The sequence below is a fragment of the Syngnathus leptorhynchus genome, unplaced genomic scaffold, assembly GCF_054491065.1.
Source record: "Syngnathus leptorhynchus isolate UIUO unplaced genomic scaffold, UIUO_Slep HiC_scaffold_640, whole genome shotgun sequence".
NCBI classification, from domain to species: Eukaryota; Metazoa; Chordata; class Actinopteri; order Syngnathiformes; family Syngnathidae; genus Syngnathus; species Syngnathus leptorhynchus.
The window spans coordinates 9,294-29,803 of record NW_028232519.1 but is presented as its reverse complement, the minus strand read 5'-3'; the positions used below and the strand labels follow the sequence as shown (position 1 = coordinate 29,803).

At 40.4% G+C, this 20,510-nt stretch overlaps 3 protein-coding genes across 3 annotated transcripts; all 3 read right to left on the bottom strand.

The window, feature by feature from the left end:
* Window positions 1–1,756: 1,756 nt before the first annotated feature.
* LOC147036408 (gamma-crystallin M3-like) lies at window positions 1,757–5,162 on the bottom strand. The gene is made up of 3 exons (XM_085905269.1): window positions 5,124–5,162; window positions 2,110–2,352; window positions 1,757–2,035 (listed from the first exon to the last, which is right to left on the bottom strand). The coding sequence occupies exons 1-3, from the start codon at window positions 5,154–5,156 to the stop codon at window positions 1,757–1,759; spliced, it is 555 nt and encodes a 184-aa protein (XP_085761395.1). The 5' UTR covers window positions 5,157–5,162.
* Window positions 5,163–9,807: 4,645 nt separating this feature from the next.
* On the bottom strand, window positions 9,808–10,483 carry LOC147036407 (gamma-crystallin M2-like). The gene is made up of 3 exons (XM_085905268.1): window positions 10,475–10,483; window positions 10,162–10,404; window positions 9,808–10,080 (listed from the first exon to the last, which is right to left on the bottom strand). Exons 1-3 carry the CDS (start codon window positions 10,481–10,483, stop codon window positions 9,808–9,810), a joined length of 525 nt encoding a protein of 174 aa, XP_085761394.1.
* Window positions 10,484–19,511: 9,028 nt separating this feature from the next.
* On the bottom strand, window positions 19,512–20,198 carry LOC147036406 (gamma-crystallin M3-like). Its single transcript, XM_085905267.1, has 3 exons — window positions 20,181–20,198; window positions 19,867–20,109; window positions 19,512–19,787 (listed from the first exon to the last, which is right to left on the bottom strand). The coding sequence occupies exons 1-3, from the start codon at window positions 20,187–20,189 to the stop codon at window positions 19,512–19,514; spliced, it is 528 nt and encodes a 175-aa protein (XP_085761393.1). The 5' UTR covers window positions 20,190–20,198.
* Window positions 20,199–20,510: the final 312 nt, after the last annotated feature.

The window sequence follows — 20,510 nt, the reverse complement described above, 5'->3', positions numbered from 1 at the left end:
CTTTATGACATGGTGCATTATCCTGCTGAAAGTAGCCATCAGAAGTTGGGTACATTGTGGTCATAAAGGAATGGACATGGTCAACAACAATACTCAGGTAGGCTGTGGCATTCCAATGATGCTCAATTGGTACCAAGAAAGACAAAGACTGCCAAGAAAATATTCCCCACACCATTACACCACCACCATCAGCCTGAACCGTTGATACAAGGCAGGATGGATCCATGCTTTCATGTTGTTGACGCCAAATTCTGACCCTACCATCCGAATGTCGCAGCAGAAATCGAGACTCATCGCAACGTTTTTCCAATCTTCTATTGTCCAATTTCGATGAGCTTGTGCAAATTGTAGCCTCAGTTTCCTGTTCTTAGCTGAAAGGAGTGGCACCGGGCGTGGTCTTCTGCTGCTGTAGCCCATCTGCCTCAAAGTTCGACGTACTGTGCATTCAGAGATCCTCTTCTGCCTACCTTTGTTGTAACGGGTGGTTATTTGAGTCACTGTTGCCTTTCTATCAGCTCGAACCAGTCTGGCCATTCTTCTCTGACCTCTGGCACCAACAAGCCATTTCCGCCCACAGAACTCGTGCGTGAAAATCCCAGTAGATCAGCAGTTTCTGAAATACTCAGACCAGCCCTTCTGGCACCAACAACCATGCCACATTCAAAGTCACTCAAATCACCTTTCTTCCCCATACAGGGAAGACTGCAGGAGATTGTCTTAAACCATGTTTACATGCCTAAATGCACTGAGTTGCCGCCATGTGATTGGCTGATTAGAAATTAAGTGTTAACAAGCAGTTGGACAGGTGTATCTAATATAGTGGCCGGTGAATATATATACATATACATATATATATATATATATGTATGTATGTAACCCAAGTCTGTTCTGTGCCACCCCATGTTCCGCTCCCACCTCTGACTAGGCTGGGACACGAACCCGCGCGCCGCGATGATTCTAGTCGTCAGGCAAGTTCGGTAACCACTGCGCCAATAAGCTCGAGCCAACAGCGCAGCCGCTAGCGTCCTTACATGAAGGAATAGGCGGGGAGGTTTCCACGTGCTACAACGGATACACTGTGTGTGTACCCGTTACATATATATGTAAATTTTATATATAATTTTTTAAAATATATATATATATTTTTTTTTAATACACACACACACACTGAGGAGGAGATGTATTGGCACCCCTTGTGATTTTGCAAGTTCACCCACTTAGAAAATAAGGAAGGTCAGTTTTATAGCTTCTCTAACCAGCTAAACTGTTTTCATCTGTGCTAACATAATTGCTAAAGGTTCTAATCATCCATTAGCCTTCTACCGCAATTAGCAAACACAATGTACAATTTGAACACTGGAGTGCTGGTTGCTGGAAATGGGCCTCTATACACCTATGTATGATATTGCATTGAAAACCAGACAATTGCCGGTAAAATAGTCATTTACAACATTAACTTTATATGGGGTGTATTTCTGATTAGTTTAATGTTCTTTTCATTGAAAAAAAAACAGTGCTTTTCATTCAAAAATAAGGAAATTTCTAAGCGACCCCAAAGTTTTGAACGGTAGTGCATAGTTGTGCTAATTTGGTCCAGTGTTTTTCTCCTGGAGTGAAAGGTTTGGATAATTTGATTTAATGTTTATGCAATCCATTAAAACTGTATTAACTTCTTCCAAATGGGGAATCTGTGACAGATATAAGGACAGTTCATGAATTTATTTCATTGATTGTTGTTTACACATTCAGTGGAAATTTAATTGCAGGAGTCCATAATGCGCCTGATGCTCATGACTCTCATGCCGTTCATGCCCATTTCCCTGAAGTTGCGGTACTCGCCAGGCCTCAGATACGCCATCCTGCCACGGAAGTTTGGCTGCTCAAACATAAGCCAGTGGCCATCCATCACCTGGCAGGACATGCAGTCGTTCATGTGGTAGCGGTCCATGATGTTGTCGCATTCCTCTTGTATCTCGTGGGACTGGCCGCTGAAATTCTCCCCTTCATAAATCTTCATCCTGAATTGACCTCTGTGCTGCATGAAGTGGGTGAGAAATTGTAGCATCTATTTACAGTATGTTTCCTGAGGTTTCAATTTTTAGTACCTACCATGGGGATCATGCGGCAGGACCTAATGCAGTCCCTCATTCCCATCGTAGTGATGTGGTCGGCGTACTCGCCCCTCCTCATGAAATGCTGGTTGCCCATGAAGCTGGGGCGCTCATAAAGCATGAAGCAGCCGCTCTCCACGCGACAAGACTGACATGTGCTCAGGTACGAGGACATGTCGGAGCAATCGTTCGTACATTCGTAGGAACGACCCTGGAAGTTCCTCTCTTCGTAGAAAATGATCTGGATAAGTAGGAGAAGCAGGGTGATCGTTCATCAACAGACGTGTTTGCTGGTTAAATAGAGATTTAATGAGAAGAAAGGGATGACGTTAACAAAAGGATGGTGGAGGGGTGGGGGTCTGTTGCCCAAAGTATCCATCTGACACACCAGGCTTTGGGAAGCTTTGTGACAGAAAGAGCCAAAAAAACTGCATATTTTAAAATGTGATTCCATGAGAGATATAAAATATGTACAATAAATAAATAAATAATATATATCTGTATACATATATTTATATTCTATATTGTTTTGCCTGCTTGTCCAAGTCTGTTTTGTGCACACTGTCCGTGAACACATTTGAATGCATCACACAGGAGCGAGAGTGAGGTCATGCTCAACTTTTACGAGCAGTCACTGGGTTGCGATTGAAATAAATCTTAAGGAAAACAACCAAGAAAGCCCAACAGCATTACTTCGGATGTTACAATCATTGCTCCGATGCGCATATCCCACATGGAGAATAACAAATAGAAACATGGTGTGAAAGTGCAACCACAAACAGGGTGACGTGTGCATAACGGTGGTCAAGACAGGTGGAGCTTCACAGGGCAACCGTTTCATGAATCTCGCTCTCCTGGGTGTAGCGACAATTTGACAGGCAAAAAAGTAATGGAAGTGAGACCGATGGTATGCCTGTGTGATTTGGGATGCCATGCGGTTCATTTTTGTGGTATAATTTTGCTGGCGGAGCAGAGACTCCGCATGAGGCGAGCTCTGTAATGCCCATCTCCGTGTTATCCATAATGGGAGGACCACCAATGGGCACCGAATTGAAACATATTATTGTGACGTACGTTTGAAATGTCCATGATCACTGTGTGAATGCACCATCAGCTCATCACATTTCGTTCATGTCAAGCAAGCCGACCGGTTCCACATTTAAGATTACTGGTTGGCAGAGAGCCAGATGCATTCATTAAAAGAGCCAGATATACAGTGTATCACAAAAGTGAGTACAACCCACGCATTTCTGCAGATATTTAATTAAATCTTTTCATGGGACAACACAGACGAAAGACACTTTGACACAATGAAAAGTTGTCTGTGTGCAATAGAGTTAATTTATTTTCCCCTCAAAATAACTAAAAATAAAGCCATTAAAATCTTAACCCCTGGCAACAAAAGTGAGTACAACCCTTAGTAAATCCGTACATTCATACATTTTCCCTTCAAAATGTCATGTGACTCGTTACAGGAGTGAAGTCAGCATTGCTGCAGAGATTGAAGAGGTGGGGGGTCAGCCTATTAGTGCTCACACCACACGCTGCACTCTACATCAAATTGGTGTGCATGGCTGTCACCCCAGGAGGAAGCCTCTTCTGAAGACGGTACACAAGAGAGCCTGCCCGTCTCGTCAGACCATAGGACATGGTTCCAGTAATCCATGTGCTTTGTTGACATGTCTTCAGCAAACTGTTTGCGGGCTTTAGTCTGCACACAGACTACTTTTCATTGTGTCAAAGTGTCCTTTTGTCAGTGTTGTCCCATGAAAAGATATACTTAAATATCTGCAGAAATGCGAGGGTTGTACTCACTTTTGTGATACACTGTAGCTTGCGAGTCATAGGTTCCCGACCTCTGCGATAAGCAGTTATGCTGTGTTCAGACCAGCCGCGTTTTTTTCTCCCGGCCTTGCCACAGACCACACGCATCATGCATGACGAGATGTTGCCAGTTTGAGCAGCTAGGCCACGCGATGAATGTTTGCGCAGCATGGCTGAGTTGATCTTCCTGCTACGACGGGGAAGCAGTCAATCTGATATGTTTTCTCATTCACGTGACTTCAGTTGCAGGAGCTGGAACCTTTCTCACTTGCCAGTCAGCAAAAGTCCAGAGGCAAAATAATAGGATACGATAATAGTCAAAATTGGGGTGCGTGGCTCAGTAGTAGAGTAGTTGCTCCCCAACCCAGAGGTTGTGGGTTCGATTTTCTACCCTGATGGACTCGTCTATGTCTCCTTGAGCAAGATACTGAACTCCACGTTGCTCCTGGTTCTGCGTACTACCAGTAGGTAGATGGGGATATAGTGTGAAGCGATTTGAGGGCCTTAAAAGTGGAAAGTGGAAACTCCATTTAGCAAAATATTAAGAGATTAAAGTCACAATATTACGAGAATGAAGTCGTAGATTTAATACTACAAGATTAAAATTGTAATCTCATGAGAGTAAAATCATAATTTTGTGAGATTAAATTCGTGTTGCTTGATTTTTGCGTTACGCTTGGTTTCATGGGCTTCACTTTTTAGCAATGTAAGGTTGCTTTTGGTGTAATATAAGGAGAAAAAAGTCATGAAATTGCAAGATTAAAGTCATTATGTCTCTTATTTTTACGTTATCTGAACAGGAGGTTGTTCAGAGTACGCAGACTTCAATTTTGAGCGCTATACAGGTCGGTGTAAACACAAAACTGCTTTCGAGCGACCCGACAAAGCGCGTCCGGTTTGAACGCAACTTTCTAAGATTTTTACTTTGTGGCATTTGCTTATTCTCATTGAGCTTTTCTATATCCCTAGCAGCCAAAGATTGCAGTGCCCCCCATAACACACACACACATTCCAAGAACATGCAAGAACAAATGGAAGACTCATCGATTTGTGCCCTTTAACTTAAGACCAGTCCATGTTGTACGCTGCCTTACACCCAGAGTCAGCCGTGATAGACTACTCACAATCCTGAACAGGATAAGTGGTATAAAATGCAGAGCTGGATGAATTTATGCATTAGCAACATACCTTGCCCCTCATGCTGCTGGCAGTGCTGCTCATGTTGGATTAGATGTATTGCTCTGGTGTGCTGTACCTGGTTTAACCCTTTCCTTTTATACCTGAACAAATGGTTGCCCCTCCCCTTAACAAAGCCCTGAGTCAGCGACCTACTATTGACACCCCAGAACACAGAGGTTATGGCCATATTTTCAGGGCCCGGGAAAGCTTTCAGTCTTTGGAAAATCCTTTTCTTTTCCGATAGAAAGCATTTTCAGCCATGCTAGTCACATTTTGAATAGGTCACACTAACAAACACTATAATGGATGGGATTGTTAAGAATTACCTTTGCATTTTTTAAATGGTTTCTGGCATAAACCCTTGAGTGAAACATTGTATATTAGCGTTATACACTGACATTAATTTTCAAAGCATATTTACATGGCTTGCTGGGTTAGGGTTTGTAAAAAAAAAAAAAAAAAAAAAAAAAAAGAAAAAAAAACTTTATTTTTATTTTATTTTTTTTATTTCGGTAAGGAATCTACCCGTATGGAAAAGAAATAGAAAAAAACCACAAGAATTTACATCAATAATAGTAATAAATCTCATACTATGATTTACTCTTGGAAGTGGCCGCTTTCGCATTCTTTTCATGCAAAATAGTTCAAAGTATTTGAGTATGAAAATTATGTATGTGGTACAAAAGGAAAGTAAAGAGCAAATTGTATTGTGCATTGATGTTTTAAAAAAAATACTTTCATGTATGAATATACACTGATAGCAAAAAGTAATGGTACCCCTGCAATTCTTTCAGATAATGCTCAATTTCTTCTAGAAAATGATTGCAATTACAAATGCTTTGGTATTAATATCTTCATTTATTTTGCTTGCAATGAAAAAACACAAAAGAGAATGAAAAAAAAAATCATTATCATTTTACACAAAACTCCAAAAATGGGATGGACAAAGTATTGGCACCCTCAGCCTAATACTTGGTAGCACAAACTTTAGACAAAATAATTGCGAACAACCGCTTCCTGTGTCCATGAATGAGTTTCTTACAATGCTCTGCTGGAATTTTAGACCATTCTTCTTTGGCCAACTGCTCCAGGTCTCTGAGATTTGATTCTCTAAACTGTCATTTTCAGATCTCTCCACAGGTGCTCTATGGGTTTCAGGTCTGGACTCATTGCTGACCACTTTAGACGTTTCCAGTGCTTTCTCTCAAACCAATTTTTAGTGCTTTTTAAAGTGTGTTCTGGATCATTTTCCTGCTGAAAAACCCATGAACCCTGAGGGAGACCCAGCTTTCTCACACATCAGGGAACCTCCGCCCTGATGAGCATGGGGACCGTGTTGTTTTCTTTGAATGCCTTGTTTTTTTTCCTGTAAACTCTATGTTGATGACTTTTCCCCAAAAGCTCTACTTTTGTCACATCTGACCAGAGAACATTCTTCCAAAACGTTTGGCTTTCTCAGGTAAGTTTTGGCAAACGCCAGCATGTTTTATTTTTTTATGTCTCTGGGTCAGAAGTGGGGTCTTTCTGGGTATCTCACCATAGAGTCCCTTTTCATTAAGACGCCGATGGATATTACGGGTTGACACTGTTGTACTCTCGGACTGAAGGACAGCTTGAACTTGTTTGGTTGTTAGTCAAGGTTCTTTATCCACCATCCGCACAATCTTTCGTTGACACATCTCGTCAATTTTTCTTTTCCGTCCACAACTAGGGAGGTTAGCCACAGTGCCATGTGCTTTACACTTATTGATGACACTGCGCACGGTGGACACAGGAACATTCAGGTCTTTGGAGATGGACTTGTAGCCTTGAGATTGCCCATGCTTCCTCACAATTTTGCTTCTCAAGTCCTCAGACAGTTCTTTGGTCTTTTATTTTTTTCTCCATGCTCAATGTGGTACACACAGGGACACAGGGCAGAGGTTGAGTCAACTTTAATCCATTTTAACTGGCTGCAAGTGTGATTTAGTTATTGCCACCCCCTGTTATGTGCCACAGGTAAGTAACAGGTGCTGTTAATTACACAAATTCCAGAAGCATCACATGATTTTTCCAAGGGTGCCAATACTTTTGTCCGGCCCAGTTTGTGTAAAATAATAATGATTTAATTTTTTTCCCCATTCTCTTTTGTGTTTTTTCATTGCAAGCAAAATAAATGAAGATAATACTACCAACGCATTTGTAATTGCAATCATTTTCTGGGAGAAATTGAGCATTATCTTAAAGAATTGTAAAGCTGGGTGCATGGCTCGAACAGATACCAGGAACAACGTTCAACGTTTCCGTTCAGAGGAGCGCAATCCTAGGGACAGCTAAGATCCTGCACAGAACCCTCAAGCTCCCAGGCCTCTGGTAGAGGACCCGAGCTTGAAAGGAGAGACCATACCGCCAAAAAAAAAAAAAAAAAAAAAAAAAATATATATATATATATATATATATATATATATATATATATATATATATATATATATATATATATATATATATATATATATATATATATATATAATCGTGGTTGAATCTACCCATATGGAAATATTAAAAACCCATGAGAATTTACATCAACGATGATTAATGGGTAAATCTTGTAGCAGCAAGAATGGAGTAAATAAGTGCATTGTTTTCTGTCTTTGCCATTACATTTGGATAATTTATTTCAAAAAATAGATTTCATGTCTGCTTTGAATGAAAGTAATACCTCATTCATCACATTAGACTAGTTCCAAGACCGGGTTTGGGGAATTTCCACGAAGTAGGGAAGCTGTTTTTGCGGGATCTTTTTATGTATTTTTAGCTCCATAAAGTGCACCTTTTCCACCTAAGTGCACCAATTTTTGTCTGTGTTATAAATTAAAATGTGTTTTCCTCTTGTACGATTGTTTCATTGTTCATACATAGTGAAATAAAATTCATTTATCATATTTTAACCGATTTAATGAAATCAGATCTATCATATATACAGCGTTTTTTTTTTTTAATTTGGCCCGCGAAGTCATGAATCCCCGATAGCTAAACCACATTGTAGCAAGGGATGACTGCAACTCTAAAATAGGTCATCACTGAGCTCCTGGACAGTCTGAGGAGCAACCTAGCAGCCTGGAGGAGACTCCAGGAGAGTTGGACAGGGCCTTTGAACTCAAACCCTCAGCAGGATGGTATCCGCTCCTTTGTTCAAAGAGAAACAGGATGAGCACTGCCAGAGCCCTACAAAATGACCTCAAGCAGGCCACTAAACTATCAGAAACGGGCTCTAAAGGCCCCGACGTCCTGTAGTCGGCCCCATGCTCACTGCCCAGCACCATAAACCTCGACTGGCATGTGTCATAGACCACCAGAATTTGCAACTACACCACTGGCCCTGTGCTCTTCGTCGATGAGAGCAGTTTCATCCTGAGCACATGCGACAGACGTGAAAGGGTCCCGAGATGCCGTGGAGAACGTTGTGCTGCCTGCAACATCAATCAGCATGATTGGTGTGGTGGTGGGTCAATGATGGTCAGGGGACGCATCAACCTCTACAGGTTCGATAATGGCACCCTAACTGCTATTAAGTATCGGGATGAAATCCTTGGACCCATTGTCATAAGCTAGGCTGGTGCATTGCGACCTGGGTCCCTCCTGGTCTATGACAATGCCCAACTTCATGTGGCTAGAGTTGACAGTTCATGGAAATTCATAAAATTCACCTGACCTAAACCCAATAGAATACCTCTGGGACATTATTTTAAGGTCCATCAGGTGCTGCCAGGTTGCTCCTCAGACTGTCCTGAAGCTTAGTGATGCCCTGGTCCAGATCTTGGAGGAGATCCCCAAGGACACACTCTGTCGTTTCATTAAGAGAATGCCCAGATGTTGTAGGGAGATCATAAAGGCACACGGAAGCCACACACACTACTGAGCCTCATTTTGACTCATTTAAAAGGCATTACATTAAAGTTGGATCAGCCTGTAGTGTTTTTCCACTTTCATTTCACATATAACACAAAATCCAGAGCTTCATAGGTTGATACATTTGATTTTTATTGATTTTTTTTGTGTGTGTGTGATTTTGTTGTCAGCACATTCAACTTTGGAGCGAACAAAGTGTTTATTAAAAATATTTCATTCATTCATCTACAACGTATTACTTTAGTTTTCCTATATTTTTTTGAGCAGTAGGCCTATATATTTATACTATAAGTTAATTTTATTGCTGACACTGCGTTTCGGGGTCATCAACATGTTTTGCCCCCCCCTCCCACAAAAGGTAAACTCGACTTGTGTTAAATTCCAGAGTCGTGTTAGCTATTATGCTAGCAAAGCTAGCCTGAGAGCGAACTTAAGCACAAAATGTTACGTCCAAAAGGCAACTTATAAAAAAATTGACCGAAACACATATGACCAGCGTGGCTTGAAGATGGAATTCATCAGCACAATTATTGATTGCTTTTTTTTTTTTTTTTTTTTTTTTTTTTTTTAATTGAATCAAGCTAGTCTGCTTTGCTTCTATAAATGTAATGGTAGGTGATTGGTTTTCACATGACAATTCCGTGTTGATAATGACCATACATAATGTTACTGTATCAATAGTATACACACACAGTGATTAAATAAATGAAGTATTTCCTCTGACTGAAATGTGCAGTAGACATCATCCATTTTGAGAAACATTTTATTTATGTTCTTTTCAGTGAAACATTCTGAAGAACAACTTTTACATGTCCATGATGCGCCTCATGCTCATGAACCTCATGCCATTCAGGCCTAGCTCCCTGAAACTGCGGTAATCTCCGGGCCTCACATACATCATCTTCCCACGGAACTGGGGATGCTCAAACATCAGCCAGTGGCCATCCGTCACCTGGCAGGACATGCAGTCGTTCATGCGGAAGCGGTCCATGATGTTGTCGCAGTCCTCCTGGAGCTCATGGGACTGGCCGTTGAAGTTCTCCCTCTCAAAGATCTTCATTCTGAACTGGCCTCTGTGCTGCTTCGGGACAGATTGCACATTTTAATTCCAGACTGATTCCTCATTAAGGAAATGTTTTGTTAACGTTGTCTCGCCTACCATGGGGATTGCACGGCAAGACCTGATGCAGTCCCTCATGCCCATCATGCTCATGGAGTCGGCGTACTCGCCCCTCCTCATGAAGTACTGGTTACCCATGAAATTAGGGCGCTCGTAGACCATAAAACAGCCATTCTCGACCCGACAAGATTGGCACCTGCTCAGGTAGGAGGACATGTCGGAGCAATCGCTCATACACTCATAGGAGCGGCCCTGGAAGTTCCTGTCCTCAAAGAAGGTTATCTAGGAAATGGATTGCCAGTTTGAGAATCACGAAAAACACGTTCTTTCAATTATGAAGGTGTGCGCTTACCCTGCCCATGGTTTGTGTTTGCTGTGTTTGTTCCTCAGAGAACTACGATGCTGGATTGGTGACCACGCCACCATGTCTTTTATACCTGGCCAAATCCAAAGACTCTGTTGCCACCATTGTGTATGAAGCCCTGACACAGCAACATGGTATGGAGGCCCTATGGAGTGCTGAGGGGCATTCAGAAAATTTCCATTTTGTATGACAGCATCTAAAGGAAGACTTTACAATCATCTCCCCCAACCCCAAATGGATGGCAGAACAGTAATCATTTTCTTAAGGCTCCCAACACTGAGCGGGACATTACCGTGTGATTTACTGAAAACGCACTGCATGTCACTCTGATCTGTAAGCCGACAATTTATAGGCGAGAGAATCCTTTTGTTTGCCCACAACAATAGTCTCACATGGCTGTATACAGAGCACCGGCTGACAAACAAAGGTGCTTTTTTTTTCTGGCAGGTCGTGGAGCCTGTGGGTTTCTATGCATGGATATAGAACGCGTGTCAAATAATGGATGTTCTGTTAATTGGGTCTGACTCAAGTGATCTGTGATGTCATCATGTCCAGAGTGGATGGTAACTACGTACACTGTTCGGACTTTGTTATGAAAATGCTGAATAAAAATTTTTAGAGATGTGACCGAAATTTGGGCGCAGAAAACTTTCGCTAAAATTACATTTTTGGTTTTCGTTTAAAAGGCCGAATGTTTACAACCGAAAAGTGTGAAGAACCAGACTCCTCTTCTGATGACGTCATCAAAACACGGTGAGCTAACGCTATACTGGATCACACCCAACATGTCCGCTGTGGAAGTATTTTGAGGTATCACATGAATATGGCAGAAAACACAGACAAGACTGAAAAAGCAGTTTCTGCTCTTGCACTCCTCTTTAAAAGAAACTGCTGTATTTTAAGCCAAAACAAATGTTGTGTTTGATAGAACAATATGTTTATATGATGCCATAGCAGATTCATGGTGCATAAAGCCCCTGAGCTAATTTTAATTTGTCCGTTTTACCTGGAAACCCTCGTTTACAGACGTTGCGCAACCGCTTTGTTTCAACCCAGCCATAAAACGAACGTAATTAATGATATATATTATTCAAAATGACTGTCATTTTAAGCTTAGAATCATTAATTGACGTCTAATATTTCGTGAAAAAAAAATAAAAATAAATATTATTCACTCACATATCTTAAACTTTTAAACAAATTACGTCGCAATGAGCAGGGGTGCCTTGACACTCAGTGATACATGCTACATGGAGTTTTTGGATCGAAACACGGTAAGTATGCGATAATATCTCGTTAAAGTCATGGCATCTTTAATTCTGCTCTCGCGTGCTCTCACCTCCAGATAGGGTTTCGCTGCTTAATTTTTTTTTTTTTTTAAATACCCTCCAGTTCAAAAATTTTCTTCCCCCAGAAAATTGAGATTTTAAGCTTTCCAATGATGTATCACACGTGCATATTGGACAATTTTGAAAGTTGGCCAAATTGGGGGTCTTTGAGCCAAACTTCAAGTCACCTGAGTGTTTTCCGCCATATACAACGTGTGTCAAATAATGGATGTTCTGTTAATTGAGTCTGACTCAAGTGTTCTGTATTGTAATCTACTGCATACACTGTTCGGACTTTGTTATGAAAATTTCTAGAGATGTGACCGAAAATTTGGCGCCGAAAACTTTCGGCCGAAAATAGTTAAAATGGCATTTTCTGTCCCCAGTTAAAAGGTCGAAACTTCACCACCGGAAATTGTGAAGAACCTTTGTCCTCTTCTGATGACGTCATCAAAACCAGGTGAGCTAACACTATACTGGATCACAGCCAACAGTTATTAAATGAAGGACAATAAAATACATTTGATTCATCGCTGATATACGCTCGTTCTGAAGGCCTTTCCATTGATGTCCCGCGTCACATCCATAGGCGGATATTGAGGGGGGCATGCCTTTGTATGTAATTGAGTTTCCTACAAATGAATTTAAAGGTGAAGTTCAGAATTTTTTACATCAGCCTTACTTTTCGAGTTAGTGGGGGTTTAATTAGTTGTTGGAGTGGATGTCCACTAATATTTTATAATTGTTACAGTTGTTTATTTATGTTTTGATTTTATGAACTCAAATATCATCCAAAATGTGGTCAATGTTATTTATTTAAGTTCTATTGATTACATTATTATTATTTTTTTTAAAGCATTTTTTTTTCCCTGTCTGACTTAAAAAAAGCAACCAAATTACAAATTTTGTGTACAAAACTCAAATATGATTTGTCTGACTTTTATTATGTCAATATTCAGTAACCAAAACAAATCTATCCAAGTTTACAAAGCTCGAAAGAAAAAAAAAAGAATAAATGTTAATATTAATTATAAAACAAACAAATGAAATGAATACATCAACAGACAAAAATATAAAAAACAAAAATCCAGTAAAGAAATGTGCAAATTAAAATATCATCATTTCACATTATTATTTAGATGTTTTAAACCTCAAAAACACCGAGTGTCAGTCAAGGATGACTTTTTAGAGAATATTCAAATGTCTGTCTCCCATTCACATGAATGCACTTGATGTAGTACTGAAGTACTGTAGATGAATCAAGAGGTAGGCTACTTATGCAAAATGCAGTATATGTGTGGTACTCAAAAATGTACTTTCGACATGAGACACTCTTAACTGAACAGTTTTAATGTGTCGCATGGGAGTTTAGTGCCATTCTATTGTACTTGCTTAAATTGTGTTGTTTATTCAGAGAAACCTGGACAGAAAAATCTTTTGGAAAGACAGAGAGAAAGGAAAAACACACGACGGTAATTCAAAGACCAGCCCACTTTATGGATGGTATTGGAAGCATTCCAGCCAGCAACACAGAGTGGTAATGGTCACTAACCATGGACAGAACTTATTCAGAACTGTAGATTTACAGTACCACAAAAATGAGAACTGTAACCTGATCAAAGTATAGATGTTGGACTTTTAATTCAAATTGTCTAAAATATGGTACAGTAAAAAATGCATAGTTTGCAATGCATGTTTTGAGTATGTGAGTATTCAGAAAAGTGCACGACTACAGTGGTATGTAAAAGTATCTAAACCTTTTGAAATTTCTCACATTTCCTCATAAAATCACTGTCAAATGTGATCTGATCTTTGTCAAAATCACACAGATGTAAAAACAGTGTCTGTTTTAACTAAAACCATCCAAACATGTATAGGTGTTAATATTTTAATGAGGATAGCATGCAAACAATGACAGAAGGGGGAAAAATAAGTAAGGGAACCCTCTGCCTAAGGTGACTTAAAGAGCAATTGAAACCCAATTTTTACCAAATAATTTAAAGTGTGTACGACAGGAGAAAAAAAGTCTTAAATAGCATTATTATATAAATTAGAATCATATTTTGAGACGATTCGACTATATACAACAATTTGGCAAAGCGCAGATGACGAGAAAATAGTATTTTAATCTGCCGGTTAGCCACGCCCACCATTACAGGGCTCTAGCGTCCCCAACAGGTCGATGACGTCGGCAGGAGAGTGGTTTCATTTGTTTTACTATTCAGCCCATTGAGGGGTAATTATTCAGAACGAGGAAAATGTGACGAAGAGAGCTGCAAAATGTCATTGTTTCAGTCTCTCTACTCCAATATTTTTACAGGATATTCTTTTTATCCAAATATTTTTCCCCAATAGCTAAATAAATAGTATGGTCATGACAAATAACAAGTCTTGTGCTAAATGGAATATGAAATAATAAAAATGCATTTATTCAGAACAACATGGAAAATTACTCCATAATGTAATAATAATAAATAATATAATAATAATAATTACTGTCACACCTCCCTGATATTGTATGCCACCGTAGTAAGTTGGGCTTTTGTCATTTCCCTGCCCCGGCTTCGGAGAATGTAAACAAACCAAGAGGCTTGACTGCTAGCCGACATGCTAACCTGAACCAAGTGATGTTTCAAAGTCTTCCAAGCGGAAAATCACACACAAATAGCCCGGAAAATTTTACACAGCGGCAGGGTTGTCGATTGTCTTCGCCGATCGGCAACCCGCCCGGCGGGGGAGCAAGTTAAAACTCGTCGTTCCCCTGCTGAGGGCAGAGGGCTCGTTTGCGGGGAAGCAGCTGGACAATGACCGCCGGACAAACAGGAGAGCGAAGCTGCTAAATGGTCAACATGAATATGGCAAAATAATGCTTTACTACACGACGAAGACGTGAAGAGCGAGAGAGTCAAAATTATTAAATGTGAAGATTCATTTTTTTTTTTTTTTGTATAGCCCTATATCACAACAAGGTTGTCTCAAAGGGCTTTGCAGTGGCCATATAATACACAGTCAGAAACAGTAGATGAATTAATAAAATTCAAGTCCTGGGCAACCCCCATCCTTAGACCCTCCATGTCGGCATGGAAAAACTCCAAAAACCATTTGGTAAAAATGAGAAACCTTGGGGAGAACCACAGGGAGGAGAGATCCACTTCCAGGACGGACAGGCTATAGATGCACCAGGACTGATGGTGGGTTTTAGCAGCAGGAGGTCCAATTTGTAGCAATGCAGTGGAATGTAGAAACGAGGTGGTCAATCTAGCCTGATGAGACGGGGGGGCTGGCAACGAGGACGTCCATCCAGCCAGGGGTCAGGATAGTCAGGAGGCTGCGGCTGAAAAATAAAGGGGAGGGGGGGAAAGGGGACACCGGGTGACTAGTGATGAAGAGACTAGTCAACTACATATTAGAATTAGAAAAAAAAAAAAAGTAAGACAAGTAGTAGGTAGAGTGAGGAAAAGGGGATAGGACTCAATGGCTAAACTACCCCCAGCGTTATAGCTTCTAATGCAGCTTAGACTGAACTGTGAGTCAAGTCCGATTTCAACTAGCTAGACCATAAGCTTTGTCAAATAGGAACGTTTTTAGTCTAATCTTAAATGTACAGACTGCGTCGACTTCTTTAATACTAGCTGGAAGCTGATTCCATAAGAAGGGAGCTTGGTAGCTAAAGGTTCTAGCTTCTACTGTACTTTTAGAGACCCTGGGAACTACCAGTAGACCTGCATTCTGAGAACGGAGTGTTCTGTTGGGGCGGTATGGAACCAGAGCACTGGTGAGATAAGATGGCCCCAAACCATTAAGGGTCTTAAATGTAAGAAGGAGGATTTTAAATTTAATTCTAATCTCGACTGGAAGCCAGTGAAGGGCCTGGAGCACAGGGGTGATGTGCTCTCTTCAATTAGTTCCTGTTAAAAGTCTTGCTGCTGCGTTCTGGACAAGCTGAAGACGTTTTAGAGAACTTTTAGGACAAGCTGCAAGTAAGGAGTTACAGTAATCCAATCTAGATGTAACCAACGCATTAATTAATTTTTCTGCATCGTTTTTAGACAGAACATTTCTAATTTTGGCTATGTTGCGCAGGTGAAAAAAGGCTGTTCTGCAGGTTTGTTTAATATGAGCTTTAAATGATATGTCTGGGTCAAATAGAACTCCTAGGTTTTTAACTGTGGTGCTGGATGCAACACTTACATTGTCCAGAGTGACTGTCTGGGCAGTTAGAGAGTCGCTTACATTTTTGGGCCTATTATAAGTACTTCTGTCTTTTTAGGGTTATGTAAAAGATAATTAGTGCTCATCCAGGCATTTATATCTCGGACGCAGGTGCTTAGTTTATCCACTTGCCTGATCTGCTCAGGTTTAATTGATAGATACAGTTGTGAGTCGTCAGCGTAACAATGAAAGTTAATGCTGTGTTTTCTGATGATATTGCCTAAAGGAAGCATTTACAGCGTAAACAAGATGGGCTCGAGGACCAACCCTTGCGGCACACCATAACTGACTCTGGAATACAGTGATGATTGCTGGTTTACGTTGACAAACTGGTACCTATTAGATAGATAGGATTTAAACCAGCAGAGGGCTGCTCCTCTAATGCCTATGTCACGTTCTAGTCTCTGCAATAAGATATTATGGTCGATTGTGTCAAAGGCTGCACTCGGGTCCAACAGAAACAGGATCGAGACTAATCCATGATCAGCGGCTAGTAACAAGTCATTAGTTACTTTGACTAATGCAGTTTTGGTGCTATGATGAGCTCAAAAGCCAGACTGGAAATGTTCAAATAAACTATTGTCCTGTAGGTGCTGACAGAGTTGTTTAACTACCACTCTTTCAAGGACTTTGGCGAGGAGGGTAAATTAGAGATAGGTCTATAATTTGCCAAGATATCAGGATCAAGAGTAGGTTTTTTCAGAAGCGGTTTAATAACTGCATATTTAAAGGACTGAGGCACGTGGCCAGTAACTAATGAGGTATTTATTATATTTACGATAATGTCAATATCTTCTGTCATTGTTTCCATACTATCCTCATTTAAATATGAAAGCCTATAAATGTTTGGGTGGTTTTAGTTAAAGCAGAAACTGTTTTTACATCTGTGTGATTTTGACAAAGATCAGATCACATTTGAAGGAGATTTTATGCAGAAATGTGAGAAATTCAAAACGGTTCAGATAATTTTTCATACCACTGTAATATTCACCAACATGGGCCAGAAATTATTTAAAATTATGGATTTACAGGACCACAAAAATGAGCAAAAAGCATGGAGTCACCAGTCTCGGACAAGCACTCACTCTGACATTTTATAATGTAGAACTAACTCAGATAAAAAGCTTGAAAAATAATGAATTACTTCAAAAGTGCAACTCCTTGGCATTCAGAAACACTAAAAGAAAAAAATGGTCCACAGCAAGGCTCCGACCTGCAAGGATGATCTGGCAACTGCAATCAAAGACAGTTGGCACCAAATTGATGAAGAATACTCATCAAGTCCATTGCCTCAGAGACTGCAAGCTGTCATAAAAGCCAGAGGTGGTGCTACTAAATACTAGAGATGTGTTTTGATTGTTATTTCTTTGTTTGTTTCTCATGATTCCATATTTTTTTCCCTCAGAATGGAGTGATTCCATATATATTTTTCCTGCACTTGCTCTATAAAAGTAACATTTACTGACCACCACAATGTTTTTTTATTCATTTCTTTTAGTGTTTCTGAATGCTAAAGAGTTGCACTTTTGAACTAGTCATTATTTTTTTCAAGTTTTTTTTATCTGAATTTGTTCTACATGATAAAATGTCTGAGTGAGTGCTCGTCCGAGACTGGTGATTCCGTACTTTTTGGGTTGTAATCACCAACCTTGGCCAGAACCTATTCAGAATTGTGGATTTACAGTACCACAAAAATGGAAACTGTAACCAGATTAAATTTCACATGCAGGACTTTTTATTCATTTTCCAAATATTGGTAGGCTAAAGTAAAAATGCATAGTTTTGAGTATTGGAGTAGTCAGAGAAATCGACTACTATTATTCACCAACTTACCCAGTACTTTTCAGATTTGTGCGTTTACAGTGACACAAATATAAGAACTGTAACCTACAATCAGTGTTGTCACTAACGTGTAAGTAACTAAGTAATTAATTAACGCGTTATTGTAATCTGATTACTTTCTTTCATTAACGAGCAATCTCATGCGTTCATTTTTCCAAACCAGTAATCTGTTTAAAGTTAATTTCCTTAAAGTCTGCGTGTTACTATTTTGTTATTGCCTCAACAAATTCCGTACAGTTTATCAGTTATTTGTTAGTTTCAGGGCTCCGGAGTGGCTAAGCTAGCGTGAGTCAATGGTGGTTGAAATCAACTCCATCGACTAATTAAACCCCTGCTAACTTGAAGATTATGCCTTGTGTATTGTGAAAAATTCTGATCTTCCCCTTTAAATTCAATTATCAGAAATTCAATTACATGTGATAACATTTTTCTGTTGTCAGTCTTATGTTGAGTGCAGCAACAAAACCCTGCAGCACATTTGACTGGCGTGATGCGAAAAATAAACGAATTAATCCGCAAAATCAGCTGAATCCGCAGTCCATCTGCATGCTATCAAGCAATGCTGTACTGTGAGATGCTGACCCGGGTGACGTCACATTCGCATTCCTCCTCAAAACAGGAAGTTATTCATTTTAATGGTGCGAGATTAAAAAAAATTGAATATAAAAATCGATCGCTTCCACACACATCCAAGCGGTCCATTTCATTCAGGAGCATAAAATACCACGTGAATTATAAAATAAACATGCTTTTTGCTATCATAGTCACTTTAAGGTATACTGCGTTTCCCTTGAGGACCAGCGCACAGTGTTGTATTATCCTGATCTCTCGGTTGCTGTCCGAGGGATTAAACGACACTTCTGTTTCCAGCGGCCATGTAAAGGATGAATAGTGGGAGGTAATACTAAAGGTAATATGCTAAACAATAGCATATGACGATGTTGACAACGAGAAACGTTTGATTTTGCTCCGTATTCCCCCACCGGATCGCCGAACCCCCCCGACCAGCGAGTGAAACTCAGGCCAATGTTTATTCTTGAGTGCCCTTTTATCCTGGTAGCCTCCCTTCTTTTGTCTCCTCAGATAAAACTTTTGTCTCTTTTGTTGCTCTGCCATCTTTGCAGAATTTGTGCAAAAGCGTTTGCATTGTCTTTATAACGAATGGGGGAAGTGACGTATGCCGTACAGCAATCAGCACATTTGTAGTTGTTTTGTGTGGCAGGGTTCCTGCCACCCTCCTCAAAGCTAATTAGTGCCGGTGAAAGCAATACAGACTCCCTCAAGATATAAAAGAGGTGTCATTCAACTAGTTGTCAGTCGACGCATCATCACAAATGTAATGAAAATATTTCATAAAGGTTGAAAAGTTACCTAGCGTTGCTTTAATCCAACATTAGGTGTTGTTTTTATTACGTAATAAAAGTACTGTTGTGTTCCTAATTATTTTTAGTAGGTGGATGGTGAGATAGTGTAAAGCGCTTTGAGCGCCTTGAAAGGTGGAAAAGCGCTATATAAGTGTAACACCATTTACCATTTACCATGTTCAGTGATGCAACAAACCCGATAGCGTCTGATGACAATAAAGTCCTGTACAAGAACAGCAGAATTTAGAAACTCATATTTATTTGGGCAAGAATGTACAATCAGCATGAATCTGTGATGCGTCTCATGCTCATGAAGCGAGTGTTGCTCATGCCCATCTCCCTGAAGCTCCGGTGCTCACCGGGCCTCACATAGAGCATCCTGCCGCGGAGGTTGGGCTGCTCGAACAGGAGCCAATGGCCTTCCAACACTTGGCAGGACAAGCATTCATTCATGCCCAAGCGCTCTAAAATGTTCTCGCAGTCATCTGTCAGTTCGTTCATCTGACCGCTCAGATTCTCCCTCTCAAAGATCTTCATCCTGAACTGACCTCTATGCTTTATTTTGGAGGGAATAAAAACAGAATTAGCCAAAACAGTAGAGAAACTCGTTTTAACATTTGTCGAGTAATCCTACCATGGGGATGAGGCGACAGGACTTAATACCGCTGCTCAGGCCGATCATACTCAAGAAGTCAGAGTACTCGCCCCTCCTCAGGAGGTGCTGGTTGCCCATGAAGTTGGTACGCTCGTAGATCATGAAGCAGCCGCTCTCCACCCGGCAGGACTGGCACCTGCTCAGGTAGGAGGACATATCGGCGCAGTCGCTCATGCACTCATAGGAGCGACCCTGGAGGTTCTTCTCCTCGAACATGATGATCTGTAGGGTGGTGAGATCATTTTAGCTTACTGATATATCAAAGCGTAATTAAGAGTAATGGTGGCACCTACCTTGCCCATATTGGTAGTGGTGAGCTACTGGATCTCTCAGAGAACTGTGCTTGAACTGATACCTCTCTGCCTGAACATGCATCTTTTATACCTGATACCAGACAAAGACAGTGTGCCCCCTATTGTCTAAAGCCCTGAGCAAGCACCCAATTTTAAAAGCCTATAGAGCATTGAGTTGCTTGCACATATAGCCACAGGGTCATAATGACCATGCAGAATTTTCCTTTGACTGAAGTCATGCATTCTTTTTATTCACCAAATTCATAAGAAATGATGTTGAATATTTTGATGATTGAGTTCATAAAGCATTGCTTGAAAATGTAACAGGCA